The 15,252-nt window shown below is 37.1% G+C and overlaps 1 protein-coding gene across 2 annotated transcripts in view; it reads left to right on the forward strand.

The window, feature by feature from the left end:
• The window catches only part of FAM114A1 (family with sequence similarity 114 member A1), a 37,615-nt gene extending 28,127 nt beyond the window's left edge, over positions 1-9,488 (forward strand). For both annotated transcript variants that reach the window (XM_075499928.1, XM_075499927.1), the window contains exons 10-14: positions 761-928; positions 2,202-2,341; positions 3,608-3,680; positions 6,373-6,426; positions 8,009-9,488. In XM_075499928.1, coding sequence (XP_075356043.1) covers positions 761-928; positions 2,202-2,341; positions 3,608-3,680; positions 6,373-6,426; positions 8,009-8,110 — 537 coding nt within the window. In that variant the 3' untranslated portion in view covers positions 8,111-9,488. The remainder of the gene's footprint in view (positions 1-760; positions 929-2,201; positions 2,342-3,607; positions 3,681-6,372; positions 6,427-8,008) is intronic.
• The last annotated feature ends 5,764 nt before the right edge of the window (positions 9,489-15,252 follow it).

The raw sequence follows: 15,252 nt of genomic DNA on the forward strand, positions 1-15,252 counted from the left end.
TTGGATTTATCTCATCTAGCTTCAGTCATCTAAAAATTAGATGGCTAGAAGCTAGTCACATCACTAGTCACATTTTTACTATCAGGCCCCTTTAAAGGTGATTCACCTGCTGATCTTAGGCTCAGGTGAATGTCTATCCCTCTAGCTACATACATAGACTATGGATAACTGGTTTAGGCTTAGGTCTTAACATATTTTAATTTGACTTCATGTTAAAAAAGAGACATCATACATTTTCTACTAACTATAACAGTAGTCTGAAGTTGTATAAAACTTAAAGGCTTTTCCACTTTGGTCTACTTTCACGCCTGGGAAGGCAGCTGAAGATACAGTGATTTTCTATTTATTTTTCCTTTAAGAATTTAGTACATCTCTCTTACCTCTCCAGTATTTTTTTTCTTTTTTTATCCCACCTTCTTATTTTTTTATTTGGGAAAATTATTTCTATGTAAATTCCTTTGAAAGATACCTCATAAAGCCAACATATTAGTAACTTTGGTATTAATGCCAACTCTATGCGTTGGTTAGGAATGTCATACCTGTAGAAGAATTATCCCTGGCTGATCCATCTTTAAGCAGTCAGAAATGCTTCTCCCTACAGTTTCTTAAATATACACTTAACTAAATGCCACGCAGAGGCTTGATATGTTTAAACTTCTGAATGTAAAAAGGAAGTAATTAATGTTAATTAATGTTCAGGAACATAATTTGATATTCCCTATTTTAACTGAACTTTGGGGTCGGGTTCTTTGTTTGGCAGGCTAGGAAAAAAGCTCATGAATGGCTGGAAGAAGCCAGCTTTTCCACCCCAGTAGACATAGAAGAGAAGCTAAAAGAAAAACCTGGAGAACCTGGTGAAGAAAAGACTGAAAAAGAAGATAAAATTGATGGTGATAAAACAGAAGTAAATAAAAACAAAACTGTGGAGGTAAAATAGCTTTTGGAGGATAAGTTTCATGAAGCAAATTGTCATATTTTGTTTGATAAGATTACTTCTTCATCTTTGTGTGTTGGTTTTATATGTTGTCCTTATTTTTTAAACCCATGGAAGTATTAAGAAATATTAATATGTAACTATTCACTGTAGACCCAATAGGAAACTAACTTATGTAAATATTTTTACTGTTAGTCTGTTCCCATAAAGTAAACATCAAAGTAGCAGGTCTTCTGCCTATTGCATTGTTTTTATTTTTTTGTATCTATGTTTTCGTGTGTATGCATGTGTATACACAACATACAGCGAGCTGAGGGATTCTGTGGTGTAATGTTGATAGCACATTGAAAGTCAGATCTCAACATTCCTTGGCATCTCTTTCTATCAGTGACAATACATGGAAAAAATTCGCAAACTTTATTTAAACTCTTAAACAGTTTAAATCACAAACAGACAAAACAGAAATATAATTTAGCAACTCACAAGTATTCATTCTCTTTATGAAAGATAGCACTTAAGGCTAAAAATATTGTGTCCATTTAGACAACACCTCTTGTTGATGAAGTTAATTGTGATTGATATTTTACACCAAGTTATAGCCATATTAAATGTGGTTGATATCTTTGTCAAGATTTTGTGAATGAATTCTAATAAAGAAATTATCTGTCATGTTTCCTTACAAAAAAGGTCCAAAGAAGGAGACAGTTACACTGTATATGTTACAGATTTTTATGCGATTGCAGATTTCCAGCTGGCATCAGCTTGTGAAAACTGTAACGCCATAGTGCTAGGTAGAATTTTTTATTGTTGCTGATAAAAGCCACTTTTTTATTGGGAGTATTATCCATTTGTACTCTGGAGATTCATCTGAGGGATGACTCAATACTTTTGGCTCCATATGAAAGTAATTATGACTTACTCTAGAGTTAAGGGATCTTTGTGTTTGTTAGGACTAGGTTTAAAAGTGCTATGTTAGAAAATCCAAGAGCCTGGCCTAGTTCCCATTCAAATAAATGGGACTTGTTCTTACTAATTTTTCAGGATAAGTATAAGGTCTGTATTTTATAATCTGTGGATATTTCATTGTCCAGTATTGTTTGTGAGGATGACATTATGGCTGATATTACTTCACTATGTATATGGTGGTATTTCCAATTGGGGTGAGGAGGGCTCCTATGTTTCAAATTCTTTTATATGTATATATCTATATGTATATTTATCAGTGTTGTTATTATTGATTATATTATTCCCTGTTTTTTAATTTAAGGAAATCTACATGCTGTCCGTTGAAAGTCTGGCTGAGGTAACTGCTCGTTGTATTGAACAGCTTCATAAAGTAGCAGAATTAATCCTACATGGGCAGGAAGTAGAAAAAACAGCTCAAGATCAAGCAAAAGTACTGACGAAGTAAGTATTATGTACTTCATATATGAACATTTGACATTTGCTTAAAACTCATGAAGTTCCATTCAGCTTTTGGCACCTGAAAGCACAATAAGTTCATGGATCAACAAACAGCATTGGCTTTAGGGGTCCTGGTGCTATATTTTCTCATGTAATCAAGTTACATAGGCTACCTGTCATTTTTTGACATGGCTAACATATGTATGTTTACAAAAACATGACCTATTCATAGGCTGAAAGTTGTTTCTGCTCCAGCAAGTAAATGTACATGCTAATTTGGGTTGCATTTCCTGTTCCCTCTGCAAAAGATACTGTGCTAGCATATATAGAATTTGCGTCTAGAGTGCATAATGCAGTCTTATTATCTGCCAATAGAGTTTCATTGTCTAGTGTTTACCTGTAGTTCTAAACAGTAAGACCACATTTGTCAGCAACTTTGTAGTAAACTACGACAAAACATACATAAATTCAAGAAGTCAGTTTATCTAGTGGGACTCAAAATTCAGGTCTCAAGCTCTCTGTAGTAATCGAGTCTACTGATTTCAGTGGGTTTTGATGTTAAGATGTTGTAAGCACTTGAGTCCTAAGCAAGTAAAGTATTTAAGCAAGTGTTTATCCTTAGGAATGGTAGTAACAATAGCAAAGTCCATAGGAACACTTCATGCTAAAACAAAGTACTCAAACAAGTATTTTTCAGAATTAGAGCTAAGGTGTGGTGCACCTTGCAGGATGAGGTTCTATATGATGCACTTGTAATTGTTTAGCAAAACAGAGAAAGATCTAGGAATAGAACTAGATCTCCTTGTTCTCTTGTATTTTAACCACAAGGGTACTTCCTCTTTTAGTATAGAGTAGATGTTTTGTTGCTTAGATAGGAAACTTCTCACTGTTCTCATTAAAGTTTGATTTATTTCCAACAGTATTTCTAGGAGTTGTGTTGCTGCAATCATCAGAAAAACAATAGTTAAACTAGAAGTTTAGAATTTAAAAAATTGAAACATTGCCCTGTGAAAAAAGATTAGTGTTTGAGCCAACATGACATCATTTTGCTGCTGTAGTCAGCAATGGATTTTTCAGTGGAGGAATATAAAAACTATATCATGAACAAAGTCTGCCCCAAAATATTTTAAAAATTACTAGAAGCAAAATTGCCTTAAGAACATTCTTGGCTTCTAAGATGAAGTTTGTTCCTGGGACAGTCATAAGGTTTTTATCCATTGACAGGACAAGGATGTATTTTTATATTTGTCTCTCTTTTTCTTAAACCAGTTTAACAAGTGCCATGTGCAATGAAGTTTCATCTTTATCAAAGAAGTTTTCCGATTCTTTAACAGCAGCTGGGGTAAGATAACAGCATTTTCTGTAACATTTGGACTTTTTTTAACATAGTTCACTTCTTGAAACAGAATTTACTACATGAGTCCGGTGGCTTTACATGAGGTACCAGCAAAGAGGGCACTTCTTTCCTCGGATCAAGAACACAGAGCATTTTTACAGCAGATTCCCTGTTGCAGAGAAAGTTTATAAGCCTTGATAGACTGCAGTGTCTCCCCTGCCTTCTAAAATCTCTCTTTCTAGACACCATTTCCCATTTTTCCTGATCACCACTCAGCACTTCTAACCTTCTCATACTGAAAGAGCCCCACGTTTGAAGTCCCACAACTTGATGATATTTTCTTCTACTCAGCCTATCCCTTTTGAATGCATTCATGTAAAAGTCATTAACAGATAACACTTCCAGTACCTTAAGATGTTCTCATGAGTTGTCTTCTTAGCCTTTGCTAAATCCCCTGGCCCAAGGCCACTGTGTTTTCAAAAGGTTTAAGAGATTAGAAAATCAGTTTGGTCGTCCATCTTAAAAAAAATCACTATGTCTTGTATCTCAAGATATTCCATTTAGGAACATCCCTTTATCTGTGAACATCTTCTCTAGAAATAGTATCCTGCCTTTCAAGATGTTTCAAAGATGACTGACATCTGAGTATTCTAGCAGGATCCAGAGGCAAAAATTGTGCTGTTGCTGAAATTGTTCTGTAAATGTCAGAGAATAACAAAATCTGGCTCTCCTGATTACTCCGTGAAAACGTGAATGTACATCAAAGGGAATTTTCCCAGTTCTCCCATGAGCTCTTCCAGCACATCTCTGAGCAACTTTTTGCAGAGTTATTTGTAGAGAACATGATTTATTGGGTTGCTTTTATTCTGAATAATTTACATTCCTTCCCATTACTCTGGGAGAAACTGCTTATTTTGCATTTTGGGATTGTATTTTAGCATATCTTTGGTGACACTTGCAATAAGTACATGCACAGACATATAAAAATAAATTGCACATGAAATACTAAGCTGGCCCAGCTCAGAAAATTGGAAACGAAAGCTTTCATAAGCATTGCAGTAGGTTTTGTTCTTATCAACTCTGTACTCAGTTTTTAGGACCAGATTGTTTTTGTGGACATTTGTGTGGACACATAAGAAATTGAGCACAAAGACACTTCCCACTGCCAAAATACTCTCTAGAAGAGTGTTTTAGTAGGGCAGTCTGGTGATCTTTAATGTGTTGTCCCATCCCGATAAGCTTTTGGAGGAAGATGTGGGCCTTCTGCTCACCATCATCAGTAGGAAAGTAAGGAGCACCTGTCACACAGGATTGTAGAAAATCTACATCTTCCTGCATGTCCCAGTGGTTCAACTTCCTCCTTAACCTGCCAACAGCACCTGGGTTCACAAACACATTCCAGTATCCTGCAAAGTGCATTAACTCATGGGAAACTGAGAAATGGCTTAGAACAGAAAATACTGTTTTTTTCAAACATAATGCCATCCCTACAGTTATATCTGTATAATCCAGACATTAGTTGTAGTGCTGGCTGTACACACAGTCTATAATGTTGGTGATGTTTCCGAGTGAGCAGTAATGGAGAAATAAGAAATAATAGCTTTGCTTGCTTACACAAGATTCTTTCAAACTTCATACAGTCAATAGTATTTAATTGATACTGCTCTCTATCTGTTTCAGTTTATTGACAATCAACTAAACAGTGCACTTCATAATGGATTTTCTAGTAACTGACAGTAAAATTGCTCTTCTTTTCTCTAACCTTCTTCCCTTTGTTCTGCCATCTTTCTCCAAACTAAAATTAAGGTGTTTCACGTTTCTGTAAGGCTGTAATATGAAAGCTACAAGGTTGTAAGTGGAAATCCTTCAGTTAAATTAACCAGTATTGTGTTTCCTTTGTTCTAATAAAGTCCACCATTCGGTATTGAAACAAAGCAACTCTTGCTGAAGGTTACTGTCGTTCTAAAAAAACACAGTGCAAAGAACAGTGAGAATAAAAAAAGGAAAGAACTTTTGCCATTATAACAAGCAGAGGAGCTGACGAATCTCGGTTTTCTAGCCTCTAGTAGTGTCACCACTCATCATACCCATCTTTATTCCTATCAGGTGGTTGAGAAAAACGCTATGCATGCTGAGCTATGTTTACTGGCCAGCCTGCGTTGTCCAGCTCAACATATACTGCTTCCAGTTTGGGCATCTGGGTTTCACCTGTTTTTCCTTCTGTAGGGCCTTTCATTTCCTCCTAACCACAGATATTTGTGAAACTTCTAAGAGCTTAATTTTCCTTCTGACCTGTATTTTTCCTCCTTGTTTCCTTGAAAATGAGCAAGGGGTTAAAAAATTTTGGGGGAGATGAAAAGGGCACTGACAGACAGATGGACAGACAATGTCATCACATAAATCTCACATCCGTAGGAAACCAAGCAATTTGAAACTCTGTGGTACCTAAATTGATGACAAAATAAAACCCTGGGCCCGTCTTAGTTCATTGTACTTGGTGATAGAAATATGTAGGGTCTACTGAAGTGTGTATGAAATGTAGACACAGTTATCAGCAATACTGTGATAAACAGTCTGAATAAGAATCAAGGTGAAGCAAGACCTTTATAGAATTCATAAAACCACTTCTCAGATATCAGTATATTTCTGTTAAATGTATTTCTCGTCCTGGCACTTCATTCTATTTTCCGGTTTACAGAGCAGTATGAAGGCAGAGGTTCTCAACCCCATCATCAACAGTGTGCTATTAGAGGTAAGCCTTCACTTTTTTCACATTAAGAAATGTTCTAGTAAAATGATTTTGAAATGAAACAGTCACATTTATGTCTGAAGAAAGAACTATATAAAAAGTAATGACAATATCGTTCTGGCTGTTCAGTGCCAGCTCATAAACCTCTCATTTTTGTATTCAGCCTCTCCAACAAATACTATAGTAGTAATACTGCATTTACTACAGATTCTTAAGAACTGTATGACTGAAGTGAGACTGGCCAGCTCTTAAATTCTGCTGCTGTATGGGTCAGAGCACAGCAGACAGTTTGCAATGTGCAATTTAGTCCTTTTCTAACCTATTCACAAGTTGCCTGGGATAAGTCTATTCTTACTGTTCTGTTACCTACTTCAAATACTGCATAGTATTTCTGATTCACAGATAGTTGCAGACTACTCTTTTCTTTAAAATTTCAGTTGCAGGTATGCTACAGTGCTTCCCATCCACGGACATTTAGATTTATGCAAAGATTCATGGTCTAGCAGCAGGCTTGGTCAGCACATGGATAACCATGTGTCAGACATCACCAAAATGTTCAGGAGTGATTACTTTTATTAGACACCATGATCTATGAGTGACCTCTTCTATTAGACACCATGAGCTATTTTTCATCAGAAAAGCACAGTGAGTAAAATGTGCCTCAGTTTTACTGAGAAGAGGTCAAGAGGGAGTAATGTGCTCGTAAAGTACTAAAATGTGTACTATCTGCAGCATGAATTCTTTTAACTCTGCTAATTAGACCACACTTCTCTTTAAACATAAATAAACATGTAGTAGTGACTACAAGTTGCCATTCTGTATCTAATAGCTGTGTTCCCTTAAAAATGAGGAAAAGATTGTTTGACAATAAGCAATTTTGCACTGAATTTACAATAGCTTTAAGGAAAATTATAGAGAGTTGAGTAGAGCTGTAGTAAAGATTACTGTACGGTTCCTTTTGTTATAGGATAAATTTGCTATTGCAGCTGACGTATCTTTCTGTGCTCCAAGAACTGCAAAATCTGGGAATGTCCAGAATTGTGGAATACGATGTTTTGTACTTCTTAAATCCCATATTTGTATACAAATATGTATTAGTACAGCCTAGGTTCGTGGAGAATTACAAGCTGCTATACCGTTCGGTATTAGAAATTCCAAAAATAGTACTACGTGTTAAAACCATTATAATAATTCAAACTGTTAATTTCAGTGACGCTTCTTCCACCTACAGCAGATTCAAATTTAGTTCTGTTGATGGAAAGACTAGCTGGTTTGTATTTATAAGTCAAATCTACTTCTGAACACTGTGGTATTTTATTCTACTCACACTACAAACAAAAATGTCCAAGAGTTCAAACGGAGGGGAAATCAGATTTTTATATAGTGATTCAGGCTATCCTTGTTAGCTGTAAACTGTTGTAAGTTATCATTTTTGTTATCTACAGATTCTAAAATCTTGTGTGAATACATATACTAATATAGCATGATGCAGATGTTAAAAAAAAGTTTATTTAAAAAGTACAGTGTAATTCCTGAAATACCTGACAGCTGTACTGATGAACCACATGTTTTCTCTCCCCATTAGGGTTGCAACAGTACTACTTATATTCAGGATGCTTTCCAGCTATTGCTTCCAGTTCTGCAAATTTCACATATCCAGAGCAGTTGTTTGAAAGCACAAGAGTGACAGTTTCCCAGCAGTTGTCACCATGGGGCTTAACAGAAACCACAGACCTAATGTCTTTAATGTATGCAGATAGACGAGATGGCATGAGAGATGTCTGGCCACTTAGAGTCCTTTGAAGACACTAAACGCGGTTTTGCACATACAATATTGAACAACATTTTGAAACTCTTTCAGACTTTTAGACTTTAGAAGTAGTTAGTAAAGCGAGTAAATTCTTTTCCATTAGAGTATATCCTTTGCATTAATTTAAACTGAAGTTTATTGATATTAGCATTGACTTAAATACGGATTCTAAATGTTGACCCTTTCAGTTGTAGACGATGTATGAAGCAAATTAAAATGTAAAGTTTTTTAAAACATTTTAGCCCAAATGACCATTTGCATTGTATGCATCCTAACCATCAGTTAAAAATGTATATTTCAAAAGTTGGTTTCAGTATTTAGTTTTAGCCAACATGAACAAATTATTGTAGCATTCTGCTTGTTAAATATTTTTTACAGTAGCAAATAATAACATCATAATAATCGGTACCACTTACATAACACTTTGTGTTGCAAGAGTTGTACAGTAATAGGCATTAACTTTCCTAAATTAAAATTATGGAGGATATGCATACAGAATTATGCTGAAAAGAAATGTTCTGAGCCAGTTAAGACTACGGGTAAAGCTCTATATTTGCTGACCCATACTTTTGTATTCATTTATGTCTATTTCTTAATTCCAATGGCTGAACAACATTGCAGGCCAATGTAATCTTTTTAATATGCAAGGAATAGAAAATTTCCCTTTTGTTTGGCAATTGAAACGCCCCCAAAATAATCTCCTCTCAGATGTGTTACCCAGGTAGCACTTTGGGTTTAATTTGGGCTTTAAACATTACAAACCTTTTTATCAAATGGAGTTACTGACAATTCAGAAATACAGTTTTGGGGCATAGAAAGGAAGTTGTGAATAGAAGTTATGAGAAAATTGCTTTGGGTGGGGAGGTCGTATGTCGGAGCAATCACCTTTTCTCTGAGGCAGTAGCTAGACAGAGCATAACTGAGCAGCAGGAATGATGTTTCATAATAACACTAGCGACTGTGATAATTTGTCCGTATCCTTAACTTAAAATCCTGAGCTGTGAACCTCAGAATTTGTTCAGGCTAGTGGACCTTGTAGACAGCAAGAACCTTCCAATGTTTTATGTAGCCTGTTCTCCTGGATTTTCATTGTTTATTATGTTTCTGTCAGCTATTTTGTATGTTTTTCCTCTTGATACACTCATGAATTGTATTTAAATGATTTTTAATTGTAGTTAACATCTGAATATGTTTAATCATAGAAGCATAGTTCATACATTGTAAAATTAATGAAATAGAGCATGAGGAAACACTATCCTGTTTGTCAGAGATGAGAAACCATGTATCTGCTTTGCACATGGTAGCTTTTGTGAGTGCAAATAAGAGAGGACAGAAAGGTCTGTTTGTGTCTTACACTATTGTGGTCCCTGTTCTGCTGTCACACGCATCGTGACTTTTCCATCTTTTGTTATTTAGAGATGAAATTTTCACTATCCCTGAAATAAGGTATTTGCTGCCACCCTGTAATTTAACAGATTTGAGATATCTTTCTGGGTAAGTAGAAAGAGTACAGTCTTCAAACCCACTTGCACAGAATGTAAAAAAAAAACCTAACAGTAATGTGAACAAAAATCAGAAAACCCCTTGGCGGCTGAAAAGGCAAACAAAGCTTGACATTCATTGGCATTTATGCCGTATTGAGCAGCTAACATTACTACAACATGGGAAAAAGAGGGACACGGGAAAATGCAACTGGTAAGCAGACTCACTAGCCCAAAGGTAGGATACAGCTCCCACCAACCGTTATGTCCATGACACTTCCGTCGTCTGGCACTGCTTTATTTCTGAAAGCATCTTTTCAAAAATGTATTACAAAATAATGTTTAGTTGCTGCAAAACACTGCATCATACCCAGGGCTTCTCTGGCTTCTACACTTTGGGGGGAATAAATGTACTCTTCTCTAGTAGTCTTCTGTGGCTGCTGGAAGAGACACACGCTTGTACTTACTTGACCAGGGGTCCTTCTTGTATACACACTTTAGCCCAGGAGAACAGCTCCTCAGTGTGGATTACTGAGGACCCTGTACTTGCTCCATACACTTCATCGTGAGCAGTTTTCAGTTTTAAAGATCTGGACATCAGTGAAAGCATTCAGTAGCTTGTAAAAAGCCCTGTTTGTTTAAAGCGTTTTTTTCTGTTGTTCTATGCTGGCAAGCAGAATCTAATACCTGGTTAAAAGCTCGTTTATTTTTCAAACGAAGACCGTCAAGAAAAGTCTAGTGTTTCACCTATCAATCATTACATCCTGGATTTATTTTTACTTTAATTTCGTCATTATTTTTCATCAGGACGCCTTTCTGTCCACGTTGGAGTAGAGCTCTACATCAGGTATCTGTAAACATGGTGTAACTGCCAAATGAGTCATAGAACATAGCAATAGCTCTTTCATATTGTTCCTATGCCGAGTTAATGTTTTCAGTCATAAATTATTTTAGTTTATTTTTCATATAGATCTTTTTTTTCTCTGAAATGCAATGCAGAATATATAGTGTTAAACCTGTCAGAAAAATGTGTTCACCAATAGTGGTGCCTTTTAGCAGAGGCTGAACAATACAGTGTCAGAAGCCTCAGGGGATAATGTTTGAAACTGAGGGGTGTTCTTAAGACAAAGATTGCTTGTCTGAGGTATTCCTTACTAGAGGTTTCACTGTCTTGCTAAATTATGTATGTATTGAATAAAGCACCTTACCCTAAAGTAAAAGAAGCTATAAAACATAACGTGTGGACTTAAAAGTATTTACATCCATACAATGTAGGAAGGGAAGTAGGGCAGAATGTGAGCATAGGGTTACTCCATCTGATCTCAGATGCAATCATCTTGTCCTAGGAAAACTGACTGTTATATCTTTAAATCAATTTGAGGTAAATAATATTTCTGTAGAAAAGTACTATGTGGATTTAACCAGAATATTTTGTTTACGCTGGTTTGTATTGTTCCATCAGTCAAATAAATCATTTGAGATACTGAACTGAGACAGTATACTAAAAAAGAATGTTTTGAAGAATAATGTGATGGGAGGATGTACTCAGTGAAGTCTTCCACTTTCTGATTTTGTGATTTACCTTTGGAATGATGCCTGTGATTTTACTGAGAGTCTGACAAAAACAGACGTTGCCTTAAACTTTTAAGGGAGACTGTTCTTTCTTTCATCACCACTTTTCCCAGGTCAGTACACTGAGAGTGCCTTCGCACTTGTCAAACTACTGGGTATTAAGCACTTACTTAAAAAATAACCTAGATTGTGAAAATTACCTGTTCTCTTGAGCAATCTGTTTTTCATGGCATTCCATTCACTTTTGAGCACACCTTTTTATGCAGAGACAAGGAGGCAGGCTTTTGCACTCACTAAGTTGAGAAATTTATCAAGATGAAACTTAAAGCAATGTCTGCTTACCTACAGCCTTGCAGGTGACCCACTAGTACAGGGCATCACTGAAGGATGAGCTAGAAGTAAACTATTAGACAAGTCATTTGCCGTATTTGTATATTAAAGGTGGGGTGGTTTTTTTAGGCAAACAAAACAAAGCACGCTGTAAGTTGTTTGCTGCTTTTTAGGGTATAGTCTATTCGTGTGTAAACATCTCTTCCCCATGATTTGCTCCTACACTCCAGCATCCATTGCTCGAGACAGCTAAACAAAGGAACTGTCTCTTCCACTTTTCTCACGCGGCTTAGATCATCCACTGAAGCCATTAATATCTTCCTCTAAAATGTGCCTCAGTCATATAATACAAAATCACAATCATTACAATTTGAGATGCTTTGTAATGAAGTTTCCAGTGTCACCCACCAGTCAGGATTCATAACAACTTTAATGAGTCTGAAACACCACAGTATTTTCAGTGACAAATACAGCTTTTCACCTTTTTTCTGATTCACAAAAGTGTTTTTATCATACAAGCAGTCACCCAGCTCACAGGATTATCTTTGAGACATTCCACTTTTATTTCAAATGACAGCCCTGTCCTTTGTGTTAGTCTCAAAAGAATGTAAGGAGTGGAAAAGGACTTTCCTGAGTTCTTTTTAAAACCAGCTCGGAGCAAGGCTTAACGTGACACTGTCAGCCAGTCTGACCTACTTTGAAATTCTCCCAGTCTGACTGGAAAGCCCTCTGGACTTTCAACACTTTTTTCCTGTCTCAGGTCAACCTTTGTTGCTGAGAATATGAAGACATAACCAGCTGCTTTTAGTCTGCGACCTGTACATTTTCCATGCTCTGACTCCTGCCTCAGCATTCATGATACTGACGATGGTGCGCAGCTTGACAATTAAAAAATGGAAAATAAAATGTCAAAAATTGAGCTGCATTAAAAAGATGAGAGAGGGAAAATGGTTTTCAAAGGAAAATAAAAAGGACATCCTCTCTGGAAATTGCAACAATTTTCAAGGTTGGATTAGAGAAAAGACTCTCTAAAAGAATTTTTCAGCATTGTTCAGAATAAACAAGAGATGACATCTGATTAGTTCCAGCAGAACTGGAATAACGGCACTTCTGAAGTGAAACGAAAATCTGCGTGAACCTGAAGGAAGGAAGTCAAAGATAAGAACTTTCAAAGAGGAAGAGCTGAAAGGAAAGAAGACAGCTAATTTGATCACTCTAGATCTGCAGTGCTCGTCCTCCCTTTATCGCCTGCACCCCAAAAGTCCCTGAGCACACGTCTGCTAAGAACTTATTAGTCTCCCCACTTTGATCTCCTTTTGACAGCTTCCCTGTACAGTCTTTTGAGGCGGTGCTCTAATAGACTCAAAGCAGAGCACTAGCTGCTCATTCTGCCTTTCAAACATTTTACCCAAGGAGTGAAAGAATATTTCTTATGCAACGCTACAATAATGTGCAAAAGGAGTCTAAAAAGACTGCAGCAAGGACCAGTCATCATTCTTAGTGAGCTGAAGTTGCTGCTGCTGTAAAGAGGAAGGCATGAAGACATTACTCAACAAACGTGCGCTATTTCTCTTCTGCGCTACAGGGTTGAGGCTGAAAGGCATTAGACAGCAGGTGCCAGTTCTGGAGTCAGACAGGGTCACCTAAATGAAAGCCAGAACACCGGCTAATTCAAACAACTTTTAAACACCTTCAGAAGCCTCTCAACGCATTTACTAGACCTGTAAAAATGCAGTCCTACTCCTCCTGCCCTTGCTTGTATCAGCAGCTTACATGATGCTGGTATTTAAGGTGGTCTGTGCCTTTCCTCCAGTTCCCTTACCAGTTCTGCCCTGCGTCCATCTTGCACATTTCTGTACGTCATCAGTTCTGCCTTCCCCGCCAGTTTTGTTCACCCCACTCTCCTCCACCTTCATGTCTCCTTCCCCCTGCTGGTTTCTGAGGTTCTTGCCTCCTGCCCACCATCTTGTGCGTGACAGCCTGCACCAGGACATCCTTTCTCCCCTCACATGTTCAGTTTTGAAAAAGCCAGAGATGAAGACAAGGGGTTAAGAGGACATGGGAGGAGAGAAACCAAGAGGGTCTCGGAGAAAATGGGAGGACACTAAACCTGTTGCTTTTCAGTCCCCTCCTTCCTCCTCCAGTGTGAGGAGGTTGGACTAGAGACCCCCTGAGGTCCCTTTCAACCCAAATTACTTTAGGATCACATTTTTTTCTTACCGTTCTTACCAATGTCTTCCTATTCTCCCATTGCTCCCTAGAGTTTGGATCGTACTTGCAAGACAAGGTAAGCTCTACTCCACAGAGATTAAAATCTTATACAAGCCTCTTAGGTTTACTTGTTCTTGGTGTTTTGTAAAGGTAACGTGAAAGATGGAACCTTCCAGGGCAGTAAAACCAAACACTTCAAGAGCTGTGGGATAACTGTGGGTAATAAAATAGTAAGTCACAGCTTAGCCATCCAAGGAAAAGAAAAGAGGGAGGGTATAGGCAGCAAGAACAATAGAATTAAATTATAGCAGAAAGGAAATTAAATTGGGGTCACAAGGAGCAGAGCTGTCCCTATCAACAAGATCTCTGGATTACTGAAGAGGACGAGTGATAGATAGTGCCATCATTTGAAGCATTTAAACACTGACCAAAACGGCCTTAGCAATTCTGCAGTGATTTGAGACAGACAGGTCTCTTCATCTGTAAGTTGCTGTTCTATAGTAAGAAGAAAAAAAACCAACCAGAAGCAAATCACGAGAGGTTTATTTTATAGACTGTATTAAAAAATCCATTTCTGAAAAGCTTTAAGTTATTACCACAGATAAGCAATAAAGCCTCAAAAGCCCCCAAATCAAGAAAGTCAGTATTTTTCTCTGATTTTTTTATAAGATGGTAACAAACAATAGAAACAAATGCTTCAGACTTATCCAACTAAATATAAAAAATTCCATATGGCCTCAAATCATTCAGAAGCTAATGTTCACGACTATTCCTATTAAATCTGAACTGCTTGGTGCAGTATAATGACTGGAGAAGCAATTTCAGAAAGCTTCAGGAGGGAAAAGCTATATAAATGTAAGGGATGGAGGTTATGAAGTATTAACGTGATGCTAAATTGCTGCATATCATATTTGCAATGGACAGTTTACAATCTGTTCATCCTGATGGATTTAGCACAAGGGAGTCTGAAGTCCTGACTCTGCAATTTCTGCCTCCGCCTAGTAATTGATGGTTAAATTGTACCCACAAATAACGTGTTAGCACCGAATGAGTTTGGGACCCTGCTCAGCCCAAACAGCTCCATTACACTCAGAGGAGCAGTAATAAATGGAAAGTAAGGAAAAGTTCCAGGAGATAATGCGTCTGAATACTAATGACCGATGCTAGTACACAAGATAGAAATGCAATTTATCAAAAAGTACGAAACCCATTGGGTGTCTTAATGAGTTATTAAAAAACAATAATAACGATTTTGTGGCTTGACACCAAATTACTATTTTTCCACATTTTTTTCTTTATCCACTAGGATGTTGCAGAATTTATGATGGTCTTCCTGGTTTACTGCAGAAATTAAAATGTACCACAGAATTCTCTCCTTCTATGATCCTTCGGCCACCTTCCTCAACAGCCAGAAATTGTATCTTT

This window comes from Mycteria americana, chromosome 4 (genome assembly GCF_035582795.1).
Source record: "Mycteria americana isolate JAX WOST 10 ecotype Jacksonville Zoo and Gardens chromosome 4, USCA_MyAme_1.0, whole genome shotgun sequence".
NCBI lineage: Eukaryota > Metazoa > Chordata > Aves > Ciconiiformes > Ciconiidae > Mycteria > Mycteria americana.